At 50.4% G+C, this 17703-nt stretch overlaps 1 protein-coding gene across 2 annotated transcripts in view; it reads right to left on the reverse strand.

Moving 5' to 3' along the window:
* Positions 1–1103: 1103 nt before the first annotated feature.
* The window catches only part of PPP6R3 (protein phosphatase 6 regulatory subunit 3), a gene marked incomplete at its 3' end in the record, with an annotated part of 119210 nt that continues 102610 nt past the window's right edge, over positions 1104–17703 (reverse strand). The window contains exons 18-24 of one of the 2 annotated variants that reach the window (XM_084243324.1): positions 13272–13393; positions 9993–10146; positions 8583–8689; positions 7642–7792; positions 3893–3910; positions 3528–3647; positions 1104–1155 (exon numbers count right to left, since the gene is read on the reverse strand). In XM_084243324.1, the coding sequence (XP_084099450.1) occupies positions 1104–1155; positions 3528–3647; positions 3893–3910; positions 7642–7792; positions 8583–8689; positions 9993–10146; positions 13272–13393 (724 nt within the window). The remainder of the gene's footprint in view (positions 1156–3527; positions 3648–3892; positions 3911–7641; positions 7793–8582; positions 8690–9992; positions 10147–13271; positions 13394–17703) is intronic. The other variant, XM_084243323.1, reaches the window with a different exon arrangement.

Below are 17703 nucleotides of genomic sequence, written 5' to 3' on the forward strand. Positions count from 1 at the left end.
ATATATATACACAAACCAGTTCTAAAAAAAATACACTGGTTTAGAATTTACGAGAGAAACCTCACAAGGTACAGCGGAACAGCCACACGCGGAGGCGCCTGGCAGCAGCCCCACCGGCAGGTGACGCGCTCAGGCCCCGTCAGCAGCACGAGCATTTTTCAACAGACCCGCTTGGTGTGACTCTGGTGTGTGAGATACGCCGATTGCTCTGAAATGTTCATTGGTGATGCTTGTTAACGAGGGGAATTTTGGTGAATGGGTTAAAAAGGCAGATGACTACCGAAACAAAACGAAAAACAAAAACGAAAAAACAAACAAACAAAAAAAAAAACCCCAAACCACAAGCCGTGTACACGCCAATATCCTAGTGTTTCACCTGTAGAAGAATCATTTCAAGCAAACAAGACTTTAACAGAACATATGGCTTTACAATAACATCAATTTATCAACTAAGTTGTAGCAATAAATACTTAATCTCTACCAATAGACTTACGTTTTTGATCCGTTTTAAACAATACAGAAAACAGGTACCAATCAAAAGCTGGTTATAAAAAGAACACCGAATACTTCCGATTCAAAATCACTTTTGTATGTCAGACCAACCAAAGAACTCTTGGGGCACGTGAGCCCCACAACTCCTTGCCAACCTGGAAGAAAAACGAATTCCGAATTTTTGTACAAGATGAAAAATGTATGAAAACTGCCTAATACTTTGGTCACACTAATAATTGTCAAATAGTTATGTTTCAAATACAATAGATCTGTGTATTCACTTTTATAAAACTATTCTTACAGCCATTTTAACTATAGTATTACCACTATGAATCATTACATGGGCGGCAAGATCTTATTTCACAGGCTGCCCATTATTTAGAACAATACAATATAAACATACGCAAAAATTCTTGGTATTTGTCAATGTGCAATATTTTTACACTTCTGAATCTCTCTGTACAATGTCTTAGACTCTAGAATATAAAGGTTGCTGGTCCTGATCCCCTGCAGAGTGGGTGCAGCGGTGGCGGCGTGGCGGCTCGGGAGAAGCCCCAGAGCCCCGCATGGCGGCGTCTGCAGTCCTCGGTCAGCAGCGCACACGTCACTCATCATACAGGGCCGTTAACCGCCGTGTCGCCTGGCAGGCTTGGCTGGTCAGTCCTAGGGAGCAACAGGTGGAACTCTGAGACGCGAGGGCAGAACAGGAGGGGGGCTGGACGTGGGCTAGTCCCGCAGGGCAGGGAGGGTCTTTTTTAATTTTTGCCGGAGGGCTGGTACTGAGTGCTTAAGGGACGCTTCACAGTGGGCGGACGAAAAGCACCAGAGAATCTGACCCACAGCGGAAGCTCCGGTGAACAAGGCTGCGCTGGGCGAGGCTGCATGCAGAAGAGCGGGAGCTAAGAACGACCAACCGGGCGCCCAAGGAGCACAGCAGGCGCAGGCGTGGTCTAGACCCACGCGCACCTCTCCTTCAGAAAAGCATCTTGTCTATCCCACATATTGAGAGCCACAAAAAAATTCACTTGAAAAATGGAGTCTGCCACTAGGAAAGAAAACAAAAGACGAAGTTGTGGGGAGGACGGACAGCTGGCAACACGCCGGCCTCGGAGCCGAAGTGCTCCCACCGCCTCCCAGGTCAGGGGCTGACCCTAGAGGGACTGTTCCCAAGTCAAGCTCCCCGCGGCAACACTCTCAAGAGAGAAGGAAGGAAGAAGCTGTGACAAGAATGTGCAGTTCACTCTGTCCAAGTGGATCAGTAAAAGAACCCAATTGGGTAACACAAAAAAGAAAGCCAAAAAGACCGAACCCCAAAAGCATACTTGCGTGGTGAGCAGAGGCTGGGGCTAAAGCAGGGAGCGGGGAAGAGGTGGGGACGACACCGAGTGGCGCCAGACTCGGCCGACCACCTTCCTGCCAAAATCACCACCTCCACACAGGAGGGTCTCCGCGGCTCCACGTGCCAAGCGCAAGCACAAGGCATCAGGCAGGCCTGGAGGAGGGACGGAGGCTCCCCGCTCGCCTGGACCGTGCTCACCATCTGTGAACGGGACACTCGCTCAGGACACGGGCCAGCCACCCAGAGACCCGACATGCTTGGGCCACGCGCCACACTCTCCTCACAGCCGACGGACATGATGGTGTCTCAGCATGTCAGAGACACAGGAACTGAGAACTCTGGAACCAGACAACCGGGGACGTAGTCTTCCTTCACCGCTCACACACTGAGACCTTAAGTCAATTTCTTAACCTCTCCCACCTCGGTTTTCTCTCCCTAGGAAAGGGGCCGACCCCCGGCAGGGCTCAGCAGGTCTCTGTGTGCTCCGCAGACAGCACACAGTCGAGAAACGCAGCGCACACGCTCATGCTCTGAGGCGGCGTGAGGGTGCGCAGCAGGCGTCAGGAGGCCCGCGGCCCTGGCTGCGGCGGCAACACTGTGGGGAAGGCGGCGCCCAGCCCAGGCCAGCTCTGCCAGGTGTTTTTCCATCAAGGCGTAACGCATCTGAAAACTTACCCGAGGCAGCCAGCACAGCCGGAGGCTCACAGGTCCCCTTCTCAGAGGCTGCGCCCCATCTACCGAGACTGGGTTGCCTCACAAAAGCAGGCCCCTCATTTTGGCCACACCTTCCAGGAGGAAAAGCAGTGAGGTCTGGTGCTCTGGGAACAGGCCCGACCAGTGGGTGGAGAGCGGCCCCTGCTGGCCGCATGGGTGAGGCCTCCCTGAGGCGCAGAGGGGAAGCACAGGGCCTTAACCTTATTCCTTTTGGAAGGAACATACATGCTTCAATGTATTTCATCAAGAAAATTAACCGTGGATGTGCTGAGTAAAATTCCTTGTTTCCCAAGGCAAACCCCTGTCTCCTTTCGTGAGCTCCGCAGTGGGCTGGGGGTCGCCTGAGCTCTACCTGAGGGGCCTGTGTGTGGCCCCGCACCGGCCTGGACATCGGGACCGGGTCTAGCCCTTCAGACCACTGGCTCAGTCCAAGCAAAAGGTGACGAGAAAGAAAACACCACATCCAAACCACCTGGCCGTGGCCGCGGAATTTTCAGTCCACATACAAACACTGAGAAATCAGGGAACCGACTGAGCAGTGAGCATATTTAGCTACCCGCCTGGAAGGGTCTCGAGGGAAGCTCCCCGAGACTCTCCCAGGCGCGACCCTGGAAAACGGGCACCCAGAGCTGCTGAGCCTGCGGCTGGTGGCTCCCTGGGGCCAACGCGCCCAGTGCTGTAGGGCTCGCCATCAGCCTTAGGCCTTATCAAAAAAGGGTTGGGGCAGGAGGCTCGGCGGTGAGAAAGCCCGTTCATTCCCAGGAACTCCTTAGAGGAACAGGGAGATCACAGAACCCCCAAGAGCCGTCTGTTCACGGCTTCCGGGAAGGAGAGAAATTTATTTCTAAGTTCTCAGGCATCCTGACCCCCAGGGCTGCAACGCGAAGCTGCAGGGCTGAAGCAGCCCCCTCCCCCAGGCCGACCTCTCTCCCTGCTCCCAGGAGACAACAGGCACTGGGGGGCCCAGGAAGTGGGGCGTTACCTCTGCTCTGGACTACTGCTGGGGGGCCGGGGGGCTGCAGACTTTGCCTCCGCCGTCTCGGGGCTCTCCTCCACATCTTTACAAGCAGCATCTTGAGAGGTAGACAGTTTTCCTTCCTCACTGCAGTAAAGAGGGGGGACAGGCGGCGTGAGACACCCCAGCACCAGGGCCGGGCGGAGGGTGAGGGTACGTGCAGATGACTCGGACGTCATGAGCGCCATGGAGTGGAGGCCCTGGGTGCGCATGCTCGGGGAGGAGCACAGGGGCCACAGACGGGCACACGGGGAGGGCACACACGGTGGGGACGAGGAGGGACGGTGTGATGCGGCTGTGTCTGGTGAAGAGCGGCCCCCGTCTGTACATACCGGTAGGATTTCAACACTCTGAAGCCAAGTGTGCAAAACAGAAAAAGAAATGTACAAGAGTTTCAGAATACTCCTATAAATGAGGAATTTTGGGGAATAATATGTCCACGACTGCACATAAGCAAAACTGCAGACTCGGTGAAGGTGTCACATGGACCTGTTTGAAGGAATGAGTCTTTAGTTACAGCACTTTGCTCGCAGGGCAGAGCCCACCATTTAAACAGCCAGCGGGAAGACCCAGCAGCCGGGGGCAGGGTCACGTGGGAGGGGCCCCACAGCCTGGACTGAGCCTGAATTTCCCAGGCTGTCCTCCAGCAACACGTGAGAACTACAGACACCACAAGGAAGAAAACCGAGATGGATCCTGCGGGCAGAGGACTTGGGCACACGAACAAGAGGCTGCCTCTCTCGTGCTGACCACTCGATGGACACAGATGGCAAAGGCGCTCAGAGAGCTGGGCCGCAGTCCCCCAGACCATCCTGTCTGCACTTCCTGCCTCTGTACCAGCCCCCTGCACACAGCCCCTGCTACCCTACAGACACTGCCTCAGCGCGGCTCCTGCAGGCCCACTGTCCTTATCTCCACCCCAATACTCAGCACTAGCCACACCTCTAATTCCAGGGGGTCTAATAAGAGGTGGTGGATAATGAATGAGTTTTGAGCCCGTTCTCTGATTCAGGTTTTGTGTCTCCTCCTTCCTGGGCTACAGGAATCCCTGAATGCTAAGTATCAGTAATCTCTTGCTGATTTAGATATTATTCCCTCCCCCACCCACCCCGACTTGCTATCAGTGTCTTAATTTAGTCCACGGTATTTTCAAGCAGAAACTATCCAGCTCTATTCTATTATGTATCATGATTTGTTCTTGAAGGTTTGTTTTGTTTTTAAAAAGCTGTCCCTTCCTGCGCACAGGTCAGAAAGAGTCTAGCCACATCCCGCAATCCCCCTCACCACCGTCCTCACCCAGCAAGCAGGCTGTTAACTGCCGTCCTCCCCTCACAGGGCGAGTCCCCCAGCGCACACCGAGCGCCGCCACCCTCAGCCTCCCCGGAGGGAGCTGCCCCCAGGCCTGCCCAGTCACGTGTTCTCCATCCCGCAGGAGCAGTCTCTCCTCTGGGTGCTGGCATCACGCCATGTTCATTATTTCCTTCTGGTGACTTTGCAGCAGGACCAAGTACTCTGATTTAACCTTCCTTCTGGCTTTCTAAGCAACTTGTGAAGCTTTATTTTTCCACATAAATTTTAGAGTGTATTTCTCGGGCGGCTTTAACGAAGTCTGACGGGTCAGCTCTGAAGGTGAAGGGGGGCAGCGGAGTCTCATTGCTGCCCACAGGAGCGGGATTGACCTCCACTGCGCAGATCGCCGTGGCTGCTCCTATTTGCACTTCCAAACTCTATAGAGATCGCAGGTTAAGATGGTTCCAGAAGAGTCTATGGCTTGATCTATTTTGTGATTGGTACTTGGCCTTTCATTATAGACTCAGATTCCAGATCTTTAAACTCCATCTCTAGCCCTCACGTCTGTGATTGACGTGGCTGCAGATGACGGTCATCACTGCCAGTGCAACAGCCACACGGCTCCCCTCGTGACACCGCCAGGACCACCTGTTCGGCTGCAGTGACATCACAGCCTTCTCTGTCCCTTCTCCTAAAGGGAGTGGGTGCATCTGAAATTCCCCGCAGAAGCGAGATCTCTGCAGTCACGTTTTGGTACTCAGCTTGCACCAAGTTGAGAAGCTCCACCTGTGTTCTTGCTCTGCTCAGCATTTGAATCACATATAGGGATGGAACTTTATCAAAAGCTTTAGCAAAATACTGAATGATTTTGCTCCAGCCTATTAATCTAAGTGAGTTACCCCGGCACCTTTTCCTGACGTGTTAACTGGTCACTACGAGTTGACTTTAAGCAGCTACTGGGTTAGTCAGGCAAATGTTTTACAGGGGGTTTTGCATTTCATTTGCAAAAAAATGACATGAGCTCATCACTTTCTGTATTTATCCTTATCTGGTTTTTGAATTGAGACCTCACTGTCTCATAAAGTATTTTATGGCAGTTTTTACTTTTTGTATTTTCTGTAATGACTTAAGGCAGGCATCAGAGACCAGTGTGCATGACGCAGCCAGGGGCACGTCCCTGCAGGCGCTTCGCAGCTGTTTTCCTCCAGATAATGGCTTGTTTCCTTTATTCCACTAAAAAAATTATTATTAGAGTGTCTCTTTCTTACTGACATTAGGGTCTTCCTATACCCTAGCTACTGAATCTTTCTTTGCTGGTTATGGCTTACCTTCCCACATTATCCTATCTTCTAGAATACTACAAAAGAAACAGTCACATTTGTCAAACTTTTCCTTTATGGTTTGGCTGTTTTAGGGTTAAAAAAGTTCTTTACCCCTAAATTATAAAGATGCTGCACCTGAAAGTTGCAGTCTTGCCCTTCTTACAACGTTGAAAGATTTCACTTTTCTTCGAACAGCCCGCCATACACGGCACGGTCGCTGCGATGTGTGCCACGCCTGTGTCTAGCTCTGGCGGCCCTGCCAGCTCCAAATAGCAGCTCTAGGAAGTCTTGACTTCCAGTGTGGTGAAGCCCCTCACTTTTCTCTCTGAAATGATCTCGGCTCTTTGGTCTTCAAGAATCTCACAACTGGCTTCTCAACGTCCATGGAGAACTCCACTGGGAGTTCGAGGAGAGAAGCATTCATTTCACAGATTGTTAGAAAAGGCCAAAAACATCTTCCCATTAACAAACGCGGCACCACTCCCTCTGTATTTAGGTCTTCACCGTATCTTTCAATCTTACTTACCTCACAGGCCAAATATAACATTTTTCCTTAAAAAGAACATCTAAGGCACTGCTCCCTGGTTTACAGGTTGCATGTCCAGCAAACTCGCTGAGCTTTTCTAGTAATTCTTAAACTTTACAGATGCAGCTGAATTTTTTTTTTTTACATACAAAACCATAATTTACAGTTAAGCAATAACCACTTACTTTTTTTCTTTCAAATCTTTATACCATTTATTTTGTTGTATTTATGAAAACGCCAGCAAAGCACCACAGAGAAGCAGTGACTACTGGCCCACTGGCTTGTGCCTCTGAGGGGAATATTTCTTGGGCCTCAATGTTCAGAACAAGTCGGCTGTAGATGTTCAGTAGACCTTTTTAAACTGTTTCAAGTATCTCTTTTCTATTCCTGGGAGCCTAAGATGTCATGAAAGGCCTTCATTTTGATCAAATGTTTTTCCTCCATCTACTGAAGGTCCAAATGGTTTTTATCCTTTTATCTGTCTGTGAATTACCTTCCATGATGCTGACAATGTTGGAATATCCTCACACTAGTGTGCTACATCCTGGTTGTGAGTTGAAACCACGGTGCTGGGCGTGGCTGACTAGCCTAGCACTTCTGCGTCTGAGCGCTCAGCACATGAGATCAGCCTATGATTAATTTTTCTCCCATGACCTCTGCTTTGCAGTGGCCTCACGAGCTGGTCTGGCTACAGCCTGCAAGCTAGCTTTCTGCAGCTCTTCCAGCCAAACGTAAGCCAGGCTTCTGCGTACTACAGAAAGAGAAAGTGCGTGTGGCAGGCACTGAGGGGCCCAAGCTCTTGTTGTCGTCAGTAAGAGTCGCCAGGTCTCACAGAGATGTCAGGTACCAAGCTAGTTCTAATCGAATTAGAGATGTTAATGCTCCAGGCTCCCCCACCAGCCTCCCAACGACCGGGGCGGCCGTGCGCGCAAGCCCTGGTTACCTTTTGAAGACCGCGGTTTCGGTCTTGGCATCTACAGTGAGGCTGAGCGTTTCCTTCATGCCGCCATTCATCACTGTCTCAGTTACCTTGTCTGCACCCTCGGCATCCTCCTCTCCGTCGGAGCTGGCTTCCATGGCCACGCTGCCCGGGGCTGGAAGAACACGCAGCTGATGGGCATGTGCGCCAGAACTAAGCTGCACCCAAGTGCACATCTGCTTTTGCAATTCATGTGCAGACCCACCCGCCTGGTGTCCCAGCTCCTGCTTGGGAAGTCACTTTCCTTATTCACCCTATGGGGTAATCAGCCCCCTACAGAACTGCTGAGGGAGGAGTGAGGGCGCTCAGTCACTGGCTCTGGTGTCCTCCCAGCCCCAAGGTTCTTATGCCCTGTCAAAGGGCTTGCTCCTGGCACACCCAATCCCGGCCACCTGTCACACCCCTTTGTCACACCCCTTCGCCAGCCTCCTCCCTTCTCCCCACGTCTCCCAAGGTCCCTCTGGTCGGGATGGCTCAGGGCCAATGCCAGCAGCACATCTTGAATAGTAAGACAACCCCTGAGCACCCCCAAACACGTCATCTGTTCTGGAGCGAGGACAAAACACATAGCCGCAGCCCGAAACATGCCCAAACACACAAGGCTTCTGCTTCCCTCACTCTGAGGACTGCGAGCTACAACATTCTTCCCTTCTGGGCCTCAGTTTCTTTTTCGGGGCACTGATGGGACTGCACAGCTGTTCATTTAAGCCCTTACTCTTAGACTGTACATGGTATGGTTCTGGAACAAAAAGATAACTTTGTCCTCATTTTCCCAGTTCCTTTGAACTCCTGACCAGTCAAGACCAATTTTGTGAAGTTGCAATGCAGCAAAGACAACTTTTCAGATCCAGAAAACTAGAGGTAAAATAAAAGCTGGGACACCGCCACAACGGGCCTGCACCCACCTTCCGGCTGCACCGCGAGCGCAGTGACACTCGGTGCCAGGGGGCCCACGGGCTCAGTGCTGGTTTCCATTTCCACTGGGGAATTACTTCTCAAAGAGTCTTTCGTGCTTGTAGGAAAGAGAACATTCAGATATTAGCAACAGGACTTCACCTGCCATCATTCACCAGAAAACTTTGAAGTAAGCTCTGGCCCCACCAGGAAGACAGCAGCAGTCGTCAGAGCAGAGGCAGCACGACGGCGGGCAGGGCTGCTTGGCCCAGTAGGAGAGCCTTCGCTCCACCAGCAGGGACTCCTCAGAGGCTTTCTGGCCGCTTCAGAACATGCCCAACTTCTTGTCCCACCCCAGCCTCTTGCTGTACCCCCACTGCAGGTTCCCAGGGCCAGGACGGGGTGGTGGTAATAACTGTGCCAACCCTCTGCAGGGCCATGCTCACAAAACTCTTACTTATGCCCACCCCTGCTCCTGATATTTCATGTGAAAATATCACCCTGCCGAGGGGCAGAGGAAAGATGCTGCTTCAGCAACACACGCAGCCGGGAGCGCCTACCCTCCCCTCCAGTTACCAGAGCAGAGACGAGCAAGAGCTAGAGAAAGGGCAGCTTTGTGCAGAAAGTCAGTGACCAGCATGGGAACACCTTGCAGATGCTCCCCCAAATCTCACTGCACCCCTCAGAGTAGCTTCTGGCTACTGTTGCTGAAAAGAGGCGAGAAAGTGACCTGGTCCCAGCCTGCTCTTTGGCTTGCCTACACTGCTAACTGCAGGCTTCTGGAAGCTTGTCTTCTTATCTTTCCCATTACCAGGGGGTATTTACAAACATCACTTGTTAGAATAGGGAATGCAGTGGGGTGTGGGAGACTTGACTTTTCAGTAGACAAAATAAAACTGCTTAGCCAATCAAAGCAGGTCTAACGAATCCACAAATGCTGATGTCACGGCGGAGAACAATGAAATGACGGGTCATATTCCTCATGAATGACACAAATGACAATACCGACAATCACACCCTCAATATGCTGCTTCAGACTAGTGACCAGCGAGCTGCAAGTTCAAGGTCTCTACTCCATTCCGGAGACACACGCAGGCACCTGCAGGTGCCTCCCTGGCACCGCTGTGCTCCTGTCCCCTCAGTTCCACCTGGCAGCTTGGTGGAGCCATAAGACGCCCTGGGAGAGGCCATCTTGGTGGCATCCTGCTAACATCCGGGGCCACCTCTTTCCAGTTCAAGATCTATTCTCTTCCCTAATTCGTCCTGGACTAAAGGAAGAAGCACACTGATGGCTTTTCTTGCGAAAACACCATGTCAGCATCTTCCACGGAGACGTCAATGGTTACGTGATTCAGGCGTGAGTCCCACTTGACAAAGTGAGGGGCCCCGGGGAGGTGGGACGCTGGTGTACGTGTGCTCACCTGAGGGAGGATGGGAACTCAGAAAAGGAAGCCCAGCCCGTCTCCTTAGTTGGCATTGGTTCCTCTGTACTCCAGACATCAGACCCTACAGAGTCCAAGGGGGCACCGTGGGTTGTCTCCATGGGGACATCAAAGTTGGCCGACCAGTTGGGTGCTGAAAAAGAGGGGAGAAATTTCATTTGGAGAATACTTTAGTGGTTTAATGTAACACAAGACATTTTTCAAAAACAGATCAGCAATGACAAAAAACCTAGCAGATGTAGGGAAAGGTAATCGGATCCACTACAAGCACAGTGCAAAAGGTGCCACCCTGGGCCTCGGCCTGAGACATCTAGCACAACCTGTGCTTCCTTTATGCCTCAGCTGCTCCGTTTCTAACAGTTTATCTTCCAATAGAAATCACGCACAGGGACGGACATTGAAAGAAATTTCTTTCACATGTGAAAGAAAACGATGTTCACTTCTTACTCGGCACAAGTATACCAGGGTCGCGTTAACATTGTGGGGAGAGTTGATGAAGGGGATAAGGTCACTTCCTGTACAATTCTTGCCACTATTTTGTAAACCTGAAACTATGCCAAGATCTAAGGAAAAAAGAGTAGGTTGGTTCTTCAACTGCAGTGACTGGAAACTACCTAATGCCTCCCAGTCCGGATCCGGCCCCACTTCATACGTTCACAGCGGCCCTGCAGCCCGCCCACCTCCTTCTCAGCCTCCGAATCTCTGAAGCGAAGTATCTTCTGGGATTCCCAGGCGATGACCAGAGGCCAGGGGGCTCCTACACAGCCTCAGGACTCGGGCAGGCCTCCAGGGGACTACCCTGGGGGCCAGAGAATCAGAACTTTCAGCCTCACCCACTCCAACAGACCCCCAGCCACCAGTTCCAGGGCATGGAGAGCAGCAGAGGCCGAGCTGATTTCCAACGGCCGGCTATGTAATCACCCACTCTGACTTAATGTCATCTCCGCAAGGACCCCACACTGCGGGAGCGTAGAGCTTCTAGGCTGGTGAAGAAAGGGAGCCAGGCCCCACGGGGACAGGAGCCCTTGTGCCTGGGGTCCATCTGGATCTTGTTCTATTCTTCTGTCTGGTTGTTCATTGGTATCTTTTAAAATACCCTTTGTAATCAGCCGGTGATGCAAGCAAAACACCTCTCCGGGCTCCATGAGCCATCACGGCAACATCAGACCCAGAGAGGCGGGCGGGGGCGGGGGGCTCCCGATGACACGAGGCTGAGTGACACGGGCTGGTGCAGGGAGACATACGCTATGTGACCCACTCACAGGGCGGCCCAGGGACAACCCAACACAAAGGCAAGAAACAACACGGTGGTGTCCGGAGCCGGGCCGAGGTCCAGGGGGCAGGTGCTGGCTCTGCCAGGTGACGAGGCCTGTGGCCATCCCTGGGTGTGCCCTCCTATGCTGAGCTGGGGACTTGAGCACACCCATACCTGCAGTCCCCAGGGCTCCCCGCTCACGGCCTCGCCCCGTCTCCTTCTTTCCTCCCTGCTGCCCAGCCGGCCCGAGCAACACTCATGGTGTCTGAGGTGCGCAGTATCTTTGTGGCTCTCTAGAGCGCGCTTCCTCACCCAGCGCCCACGCCATGAGCGAGTGTCTCAAAACAAACCCACACGTTAGTTGTCCTAAAACTCTCAGGAGTCACAGTCTTGCCTCTGGTCTCATCTCCAGGCCGCCCTCCATGGTCTCCACGCCACCCGCTCTCTCCTTGAAACTGACTGATCCCTGCTTGTCCCCAGGTGTCACCTCTTCCAGGAGGTGCCTGCAGGTGGCAGAAGGAGCCGACTCTCCTCCTCCCACTCCTAACACCTCTGGCCCTGTGTCCCAAGCGCAAAGCATTAACATCCTCAGCAGACTCAGAGCTCCTGGAGGCTAAAGGTGCTCCTGCCTCTGGCACCCGGCAGGAGCTTGAGAAAGGCATGTTGAAGTGAACTGATTTACAGAGAAAAGCCAATTTCTCCTTCTGAACAGGGTGAGCTGAAGGAGTCCGGGGAAAGGGCGGACCTCCTCTTTCAGCTGGCAGTGGCCCGACCAGTCAAGGGTGGAGCTTGTAGGCTCACTGCTGAGGGCATGGCCAGTCCGAGGGGAGATGAAGCCGAGCCCCGGAGCTGGGTTCAGCCCTAGCCGCGAGTCTTCAAAGGCCTTCCCAGGAACAGGAGGCTCTCCCAGCCCAAGGCAAGCCCCGGTATCGGCCCATATGGCTCTGTGAGCTGAAGCTTTATCTGAATGTGTACACACTAACTGTATGTTTTAAAGCCAGCTAACTCCAGCCGTCTTAGTAAGGAACAGGACATAAAAAGCTGGGTAAATTCTAGGGTCATAAACAAACACTGAAGGACCCATTTAAAATGGCTTAATCTGGGGCCTCCCCAGTGGCGCAGTGGTTGAGCGCTGGGTTGCGAAGCTGCAGCAGCCTCTGCAGTGCCGGTTTGATCCCCGGCTGCTCCCCGGCCCCCGGAGGAGGGTCCCACATGGTGTGCAGACCTCTCCTGCCGCCCGCTGCTCCCCACAGCAGTGTACTTCAGTCCTTCTGCCTGCTCTGCTCCCCGCTCTGGCTCTGGTGAATTCTCTCACCCTCCCGCGCTTCTGACTGTACCCAGTGCGTGTATAAATAAATAAAAAATAAATCTTTAAAAATAAAATAAAATAAAATAAAATGGCTTAATCTGGGCCTCCCTGGAGGCGCAGGCGGTTGAGCGCAGTGCTGTGAAGCTGTCTGTAGCCTCTGCAGTGCCAGTTCAATCCCCGCCGGCCTTGGAGCAACCCACATGGCACAGCAGACCTCTCCTGTCTCGCCCGCTGCTCCCCTCAGCAGTGTATTTTGTCAGTCTGCCTGTTCTGTTCCCCACTCTGTTTCGGGTGAATCCTCTCACCCTCCCGTGCATCTGGACTGTACCCCGGCTCTTGTATAAATAAAATAAATCTTAAAAAAATAAATACATAAAATGGCTTAATACTGCGGTGTTTCCCCTGTCGTGGTCCACGTATAACTCCCCACACCACAGCATTTCCTCCTCTCCCCACCGTCTGTGACTCCCCCCCTCCAGTCTCTGCTACCAGGTGATGGGGCCAGGCCATGGGCAGCAGTGTGCGGTGTCCCTGGCTTGACTCTCACAGCAGAGGGGCACTGTCATCAGAGGTATGGCCCGACAGCATGACTCTCCCTTCAGAAGCCATCTCAGACGGTACAGGCTGCTTTGCCTATTTTCGAAATACCCAATTCCAAACACAGCAACTATTGTGGAAGAATATGGCAACTTACGCTCATTCAGGTCGACTTCCATTTTGTCTTCTGTATTGGCACTACTGGATTCAAACAAGTCTTGTTTGGCTCCATCCTCTTCTTCAGAGTCTGTACTTTCCTCGCTGTCTGTGCTCCCCGAGCTGAGAGAAGAGAAAAAGAACCCAACTATTTAGTGCTGCAGCTCAAATCAGGCAACTCTAAAGGTCATCCAACAATAAAAAAATCACCTTGCACTTCCATGGGGCCACATCTGCCCAGCAGCCATGTGGCTACATCCGGGAGACTGGGCTATCAGCGTGCCGCCAGACCCCTCAGCCTGCCCCTGGCTGAGCTCCAGGTGGAGCCCACATCTACAAGGTGACCTTGCAGGGGTGTGCTGGGGTGTCTCATGCTGGCGGGAACTGGCATTTTCCTACTGACCAGGATGTTGCACTTCTTACCTGTTTATTTGCCACCCACACACCTTCTTATCTGAACTGTCTCCATGTCTTTGGCACATTCTAAGAACTGGCCTATTGTCTTAGCTATGGGAGTCTTCAGCTACCCCACTCGCACGCCTGTGTGCTCTGAAAGCGTCTTCTCCTAGTGTGTGGTCTCTCCTTGCACTTAACACTGTCTTTGTAGAGCAAAATGTCTTAACTTTGATGAAGCTCAACACAGAAATTTTTACCTAATGCAAGGTCACAAAGATTTTCTAGTATAAGCTTTTATGTTTTACATTCAGATCTAAGATTCATTTGGCATTAACGCGTGTGTGGTAAGCGGAAAGGATGGAGTTCATTTTTTATATGGATGGCCAAACACTCCAGCTATCACTTAGACTATTTGTTCCAAAGGCAATCTTCTCTCAATTGCCTGTGCATCTCTATCAAAACTCAGCTGTCTCTACAATGACTCTTATTCTACCCCCCATGTATCCCTTATCTTAATTATCGTCATCATCTTAATTACGTTATCTTGAAATCAGTATTAGTCCTCAATTTTGCTCTTTATGAAAACTGCTTGGGCTATTCTGGATCCCTTGCATTTCCATATGAATGCAAGAATCAACTTGTCAAATAAGCACATGAAACCTTCCAGGATTTTCTCTAGGACGGCCGGGCATCCGCACAGCAACTGGGGCCTGGAGCGACCATCCCGAGTCTCAGCTAACCGTGGATCAAGGCTCTGACTTGTCTCAGCTGGTTTGTGGTTTTTAGGGTAAAGGTGCTGCACATCTTTTGTCAGGTTTACCCCCACATATTTTCCATGTTGATGCTATTATGAATAGTACTGTTTAGTAATTTCAACTCCAACTGCTTGCTATAGCATGTGGAAATAAAAGAATCTATTGACCGTGAAACATGCAATCTTGTGAAAGCCACTTAACTGTCTAGTAGTATTGTTGTGGATTCCAAAACCTGCTCCACATTGTCAAGTTACGATAATCCGTGAACAATGCAGTTTTGCTTCCTAATTCAGATGTACTTTATTTCTTTTTCTTCACTTGTTGCACTCGCTAGAACCTCCAGCATGATATTGAAAAGAAGTGAGAGCAGACAGCTCGATCTTAGTGGAAACCATTCAGTCTTATTTACCAATAAGTGTGATGCCAAGCACAGGTTAATCATAGAAGTCTGACTGCTAATCAAGTTGAAGAAATTTCCTTCTCTACCCAATTTGCTAAGAATTCCTAGGATTCAGCCACATGCTTATTGATTTGTTTGCTAAAAATTCTAAAGGAGACTTTGCACCTATGTTCAGGAGGTGCACCTATGTTCAGGTGTTTTGGTATCTGGTCACAATGATGGAGTCTCATCGAGAGAGATAGGCATTAATACCTCCTTCCCAATTTTCTGGAAGCATCTGTATAGAACTGATTTAAGTTCTTTCAGAAATGTTTAGTAGACCTCATCAGAAAAGGCATCTGGGTCTGAGACATTAAGCCCGTGTGTTTGTGGGATATTTTAAACTAAAAATTCAACTTCTTCGACAGATGCAGGACTAGTTAGGTTCCCTTTTTTGCATGTACTCTGGTAGTCTGTGCCTTCCAAAGGTCACCGATGTGTAAGAATTACTGGCACAGAATTGTCCGTAATATCCCCTCTTCTGATCCTGTCAGAATCTGCAGAATCCCCAATGATGTGACTGCTCTTGCTCCTAACATTAGTAATGTGTACCTTCCTTTTCCCTTCACTATTCTGTCTAGATGGTATGACTATTTCTTTACTCTCAAACCACCACCTTTTTCCTGTTGCTTTTCTGTTTTGCATTTCATCGATGTCTGCTCTTTATTATTTCTTTATTTCTGTTTACATCTGGGTTTAATGTGCTCTGGTTTTCTAATTTCTTAAGATGGAAACTGATTTGAATTTTCCTTTCAAATAGGCAGTTTGTGCTAAAAATGATTGTGTGCTGTATTAGTTGCACCCTCCTAAATCTCTCCATTCAAAACACCGTGTAATTTACCCTTTGATTTCGCCTTTAACCCAATGGTTATTAAGTTTCCAAATACTTGGGAATTTTCCAGAGATCGTTCTGCTACTGACCTCTAACATAATTCCACACCTCTAATTTATTTCCATTGGCTCAGAGAACAGTCTATATATAAATTAAACTTTTAGAATCTACTGAGACTTGCTATGCATTCTAGATATGGTCTCTCTCGAGAAATATTTCACATTGTACTTGAAAAGCCCATGTTCTGCCTTCGTTTAGTGGGGTGCTTTATGAATCTTTCATAAGCCAGGCTGGGTGAGTGTAGTTTAAGGGTTCGGTGTCCCTACTGACTTCTGCCCACTGCGCTGACATACCTGGCTGTGGTTGTGGAGCGGTCTTCTCTTAGCAGTTGTAGCTCTCGTTTTTGGAGCCTCTGATACCAGGTATGGAGGGTATATTTACTGCTATGTTCTCTTAACAAAGTGACCCTATTAGCATCATATAAAGAGCTCCTTGAGCCCTTCCCTGTGAAATCTACTTAAATATTGCTCCAGACTCTTACCTTTTCTTTTTGCCAGTGCTGACAAGGGGTATCTTTTACTATCCTTTTCCTTTTAACCTGTTTGTGTCTTCATATTTAAAATTATTTCACATAGGCAGGATATAGCCAGACCTTATTTTTTATTTGATCTAACAATCTCGGTGTTTTCACTGGGCTTTATGGATCACTAGTTAACATACCTACACTACTGATATAGCTGCGGAAGTTTAATACCATCATCTATTGATTTTCTTTGCCTTCATTTAGAACTTTTTTATGATTTAACTTCCTTTGTTGGTTTATTTACTATAATTCTTTGTTTTCTTACTTAGTGGCTGCTTTAGGGTTTCCAGTACACATTTTAAAGTAGACACAATCTATCTTCACCTAATGACACAGCCCACAGATGAAAACAGCCCATGACCATCAACAGGGAAATGAAGGAAGAGCTGACAGTACACCATGGTTACACACTGTGTGGCCCAAAAAAAGGAGTGACCCATTGGCACATTATGTAACGTAGATGACTCAAATAATGATGCCGAGGGGGATGGAATAAAGGAAACGAAGGTATATAATACATAGTTTATATAAAACTCTAGAAAGGCAAGTCACCCTAAAGGAACAAAAAGATGGGGGAAGAACACGGGGAAATCTGCGAATGGCCGGAGCATACACGACCCCGCCGGCGGGCAGCCCTGGATGCATGCGCACGCTGACTCACGAGCTGGAGAGCACGACGACGTGCAGTGCCCCACACGCCAGTTACACCTCCACAGAGCTGCTAAATAACAGAAAACCACCTTCCCCAGCCCGCAATCCTGCATTCTACCCTGTGAGCTCCTCCAGTATGGTGTCCTCGCTGGCACACACAGCTGGCGGTGCCTCTGCAGACAGGGGCGGGGAGGAGAGAGGCACTGTGCTGCTGCAACCTAGCGTGAAGAGCCTGCCCGAGCCCAAACGAGCGGGCATTTAGCAAATCCACACCACACAAGGACGAGAACCTCCTGATAAATGCAGACACACCTGACCAGGGCTTTGTCTTGAAAAAAAAAATAAGAGTAACCACACAAGAAAACCATCACACAGACAGACACGCGTCTCATGCTGCTGGCCCTGCGCTAAGGTGAAAACCCAACATGCAGAAGATGTCAGCGGGGGGACCAGAGACAGGGTCGGGTTCAACGGCCCCAACAGCTCCAGACGGTGAGCCGAAGACACCTCTGCTGGTGAGGCCAGCGTCGGGGCTCCTGCAACCTGAGGCGCGGCAGAAGCATGGCACGAGCCGGGCACAGGTGTTAGCCGTCCCCTCCAGCAAGAGCACCGGGAGGGCCCCCATGAGGCAAGGATGGAGGGGATTTTACCCTCCATCCAAAAGTCTGGAGACTTTTCTGTTCTCTTTGAATTGCATGCCATGAGAGAAATGCCACTTACTAAAAGTAAATGGAATAAAAATGTGAAGTTCAGCTGCCTTTCAAATATCCCTCTTCC

This window comes from Talpa europaea, assembly GCF_964194135.1.
Source record: "Talpa europaea genome assembly, chromosome: 1".
Taxonomy (NCBI): Eukaryota; Metazoa; Chordata; class Mammalia; order Eulipotyphla; family Talpidae; genus Talpa; species Talpa europaea.